Source organism: Pinus tabuliformis, chromosome 4_2 (assembly GCF_031772625.1).
Source record: "Pinus tabuliformis cultivar Carrire ecotype Pingquan chromosome 4_2, CPIR1, whole genome shotgun sequence".
In the NCBI taxonomy this organism is placed as follows: domain Eukaryota; kingdom Viridiplantae; phylum Streptophyta; class Pinopsida; order Pinales; family Pinaceae; genus Pinus; species Pinus tabuliformis.
In genome coordinates, this window is record NC_142304.1 from 605,086,208 (window position 1) to 605,090,822 (window position 4,615).

Here is a 4,615-nt window from a genome sequence, read left to right on the forward strand (position 1 = left end):
GAAAATTGAGTGATCTGATTCTTTTTTTAGCTCAACCTTTCCATCAAATATGTGAAAGGAGTGTCCTTACTGGCGGATGTGGACCAAATACAACAAGTTTCTCCTCAACTTCAGGAGGTATAGAACATCATGTAGAAGAAATTATGGAAGACCAGACAGTTCAAGCATGATGGTTCCAAGCCCGGATGGCTTGAGTTTTGACTTGTCTGCAAAATAGACTGCTCCATCAACAGTGTCAATCAATTCTTCATATAAATCTCTTCTGAAAGTCAGGTGGCAAGTTACTATTGAATCAAGAAACCAAGCACATTTCCATGAAGAATGTGAAGCATTGATTAAATTTCAAGTTACTCCATTGTGGCAATGTGCCACAACATAATGAGCAGACTCGGGTGCTTTTTCTTTCCCTTTACCGGGTGTTTTACCTTTTTCTTCATTTATTTCCTGCTCGATTATGTCCCAAGGCAACTTACATGTAGAAGCATCATGTCCATTTCTATTGCATCGTATATAATGAATATTAGACTTTTCTCCTTGGAAATTTCTGCCCCCTACCTCTAAAATTCTTCCTTCCTCTTCCTCTTCAGCCACCTCTTCCTCTAGAAGAATCTTGTCCCTGATTTCATTACAACATTTTTTTTAATTTCATTAAAATCTAGAATAATAAAACCTAATTCCATAGAGAGGTGCTCCACAACTGAGTATCGGGTAGATGTGTAGGTGTTAGATGTACATTTTTAATATCAATTATATAATAATAATAATTAAAAAACAACAACACAATCTTCCATGTTCTCTTTAGTCATTCTTAGTGCAATAAACTTGTTTCAGCGAGGTAGTAAAAATAATAAAATTTAATTTGTTATATTTTAATTTTGTCTTTATTAATAAAATTATAACAATTTTTTAGATAAAAAAATTACCATGGGTCAATACCATGGCCATCTAGGCTTTTGATTATTATGTTATGGATCTAATATTTTAATTATTATGTTACAATACCATGACTTATGCAAAAACCGTAACCTTTTTTTTTTTTTTTTTTTCCGAGGAAAATAGAGTTCGTAATTTCTATTAAAGAGAAATAATAGAGATTACATGCTGTTGATGCCAAGGCATATGCTGTAGTGTGGTGTTACCACTGTTCAAAAAATTTACAAATAAACATCCTGTAAGTCCCACTGAGGATACGGTGGATCTGTATCCGTCGAAATAATTACAGTAACTCACTAAAAACCATAAATAGACAGAGTTTGAGGTATATGTGCCCTCATACAGTGATATAAAATATAGAGCCGATCAGCACTGAGCTGTTATATACAAAAATGAGAACAAGTAAATCAGAGTTAATTGGGGAGGATGTCCCCTTGTTGCAGGCCGTCAATATATGGACGATGATAGTATCTGTGCATCCCCTCTGGATTGTATTCTTCAATCAGCCAGTCTCCTAGAGGGCGATCTGCCGCTTCTTTCGAGAGTCGGTCAGCAGTTGCATTTCTTTCCCTGTAGATATGAGAAATAGTGATATGGTCAAAATGTGTTTTTAAAAAAACAATTTCTTCCAAGATGTGTTTCAAAGAATATGCATGACAGATAGATTTATTATTTGCCCACTCAATCACAATCTTTGAGTCCCCAAAGATTTGAATATGTCAACAGCTTTTGGTAAGAGAAAAATATAGAAGATGTCTGAGTGTAATAAGCTCAGCATGGTTATTGGTACCCGGGCCGAGTCCCAATATCAGATGAAAGTAATGTGTTTCTGTTAGATGAAGTAATATGCCCCCCCCACAACCTTGCAATGGTGCTGCCCCGTCGAAATACGCCCAAGGCATATCTCTGTTGATGTTTTCAGGCAAGATGTTCCTGGGTGTGATAATTTTATTTTCAAATGGGATTTCCGTGTATGCCGCGCAAATGGAAGGCGGAAGTAGTTGCCAGTTGACCCTATAATCCTCAAAAATTATGGCATTACGTTTATTCCATATGAACCAGGACACCACAGGTAGTAAGTTCCTGGCCTTTGCTGAAGCAACCGCAGTCCACCACTGATCCTAGGAAGTGGGAATATCTGCAGCGTTCCAGACAGTGGTAATGTTGAGGGCCCGAGTGACCTGTTGCCAAATATCCTTTGTGACCTCGCAGTTAAGGAATAGGTGGGACGATGATTCCTCCTCTTTTTTGCAGAGTACGCACCAAGTAGGTCCAGCGAAAGCCCGTTTTTTGAGAAAGGCGCCTGTAGGTAGCTTGTCTGCTATAATGTTCCACATTAGAAGTCTGGCCCGTGGCTGAGCTTGTAGTTTCCAGATATCTTTCCACCAGGTTTTCAGTATATCAGGTTTCTTGGCTTCGATAAGCTTTAAGTAGCCAAGCTTTGGTGCATAACTACCAGATTTTGCAGGCGCCCATATAAGTTCATCTTCCTCCTCGTGAAGCTTGATGTGTGATTCGGTGAGAGCCTGTATGTATCCTTGCCAATAATCAGTCCATTCATCTGACAGGTGCCACTGACGATTCATGATCCATGCCTATGTGAAGATAGTTGATCGTTGTGGATCACCAATCTATGCCAGATATTTTATGCCCTCGTTGTTGAGATGTCGGATCAATCCTTCCGGCAGAAGGTGTGCGTTCCCTGAACCAGGCCAAGGATGTAAGCCTATACGAACCTGTGCGCCATTTCCAATTGTCCACAGTAGGTTGTCACGGATGAGTGGCATAACTTTTAGTGTGGCCCTCCATATCACGGATATGCCCTGGTGGTTCCAAGTGGGGCGGCGAAGCCATTCAATGATGTTGGAGGGCCAAATATATTTTTGGTGTATTACTTCCGCCCATAAACTGTCCATCTTGAGAAGTGACCAGCCCTGTTTCGCTGTTAACGCATGTGCAAATTCTGAGAGAGATTTTAGACCCCAACCTCCCCATTTCTTTGGCAAGGAAACGAGGGACCATCTTGTCCAAGCGAAAATCTTTCCCTTCTTATTGCCATTCCACAGGAACCTGTTACAGATTTGTTGAATTTTTTGAAGGATGGCTTTTGGGATCCATGTAAGGGAAATCCAGTAGACTGGGGTAGCCTCGAGAACAAATTTGATCAACAGTAGTCTACCAGCTTTTGACAGTAATCGGTGTTGCCAGCAGATGATCCTTTTTTCAATTTTATTTATGAGCCATGACCAGTGTTCAGATTTATATCCATCCGGCCTTAATCTGAACCCAAGATATTTGATGCCTTCCAGCAAGTTACTTTCCAAAAAGGGGAAGTACTGGGTCGCCAGCTGAGATTCCTGTTGTGTGCATCTCATCATGGATCTGGTGGATTTCTCCCTGTTGATTTCCATGCCCGTGGCTTTACAGAAGAGTAGTAGAATATCATTTAAAGCGATGATGTCTCGGACACTTCCATTTAGAAAGATTAAAATGTCATCAACAAACAGTAGATGGGTAAGAGAGTATTGTTCAGTAATTTTGAGTCCGCTGAAGTCACCGGTCCTTTTAGCAGCCGCAATGAGCCTACTCAGTCCCTCCATAACAATAAGGAAGAGTAGTGGGGAAAGGGGGTAGCCTTGCCTGATACCCCTGTTGATGTTAAAACGGGCCGAGGCTGCACCATTTATAAGGATGGCAAAGGAGACAGAAGATACAAAACCCATAATCCAGTTTATGAGCGAGAGGGGAAAGCCCAAATGGGTAAGAATCATCTTAAGGTAGAGCCAATTCACCTTATCAAAAGCCTTTGCAAGATCGATCTTAAGTGAAATACCTTTGAGGTTCTTCATCTTTATGGAATGTAGAGCTTCCTGGGCAATGCCTATGGCCTCATGGATGTGGCGATTTTGTAGGAAGGCAAATTGTTCTGCAGAAATATGTGCGGACATAATAGGTTTAATGCGGTTGGCAATGATTTTGGCAATGATTTAATAGAGGCAGTTGCAGAGGGAGATAGGGCGAAAATCATTGAAGGATGTGGGGTCATCAGATTTGGGAATCAAGGCAATGAAGGTTTGGTTCATAGGCGGATGAATGTGCCCAGTGATCCTACTCTCCTCCACAAATTCCAATAAGTCCTCGCCCAGCAGATCATAAAAAGCCAGGTAGAACTCCATAGGCCAGCCATCTGGCCCCGCACTCTTATCTTTCTTAAACCATTTGAGGGTACTTTCCAGCTCTTGAGTAGTGACCGGTTGGCTGAGGTCTTCAATATCTTCCTGTCCAACAAACCTAGGAAGCTTTCCTGCTAGATTGATGATGTCTGGAAGATTGACAACATTTGGCGCCGTGAAAATTCACTTGAAATGTCTTATCCCAAAGTGGCAAGTTGCTGGTGTGTGGTAGCCCATCCATCTGGATCCCTTGGCAGCTTCCAAATAGTATTTGATGCCTTTCGACCATTGGCCAGATTGTGAAAGTATTTTGTATTACTATCCCCAGCTTTGAGCCAAATGGCTCTGCTTTTAAGTCTCCATATCTCCTCCTTTTCTTGTAATATTTTCGATTTTTGCCCAAGCAACTGGTTTAGTAGTGATTTTGAGGCATCTGATTGATAGCCAGCCCCTTTCTCATCAGTCAATAGGGCTATCTGTTCTTCAGTATCCTTCAGAGTCTGTTCGTC

General features: G+C 41.1%; 1 protein-coding gene across 1 annotated transcript; it reads right to left on the reverse strand.

Moving 5' to 3' along the window:
• Nucleotides 1-2,054: 2,054 nt before the first annotated feature.
• LOC149170737 (uncharacterized) lies at nt 2,055-2,519 on the reverse strand. Its single transcript, XM_089425709.1, has one exon. The coding sequence runs from the start codon at nt 2,517-2,519 to the stop codon at nt 2,055-2,057; it is 465 nt and encodes a 154-aa protein (XP_089281835.1).
• Between the last annotated feature and the right edge of the window lie 2,096 nt (nt 2,520-4,615).

Excerpts from the sequence above, each read along its gene's own strand:
- LOC149170737 (XM_089425709.1), bottom strand. The coding sequence starts at position 2,519 with ATGAATCGTCAGTGGCACCTGTCAGATGAATGGACTGATTATTGGCAA.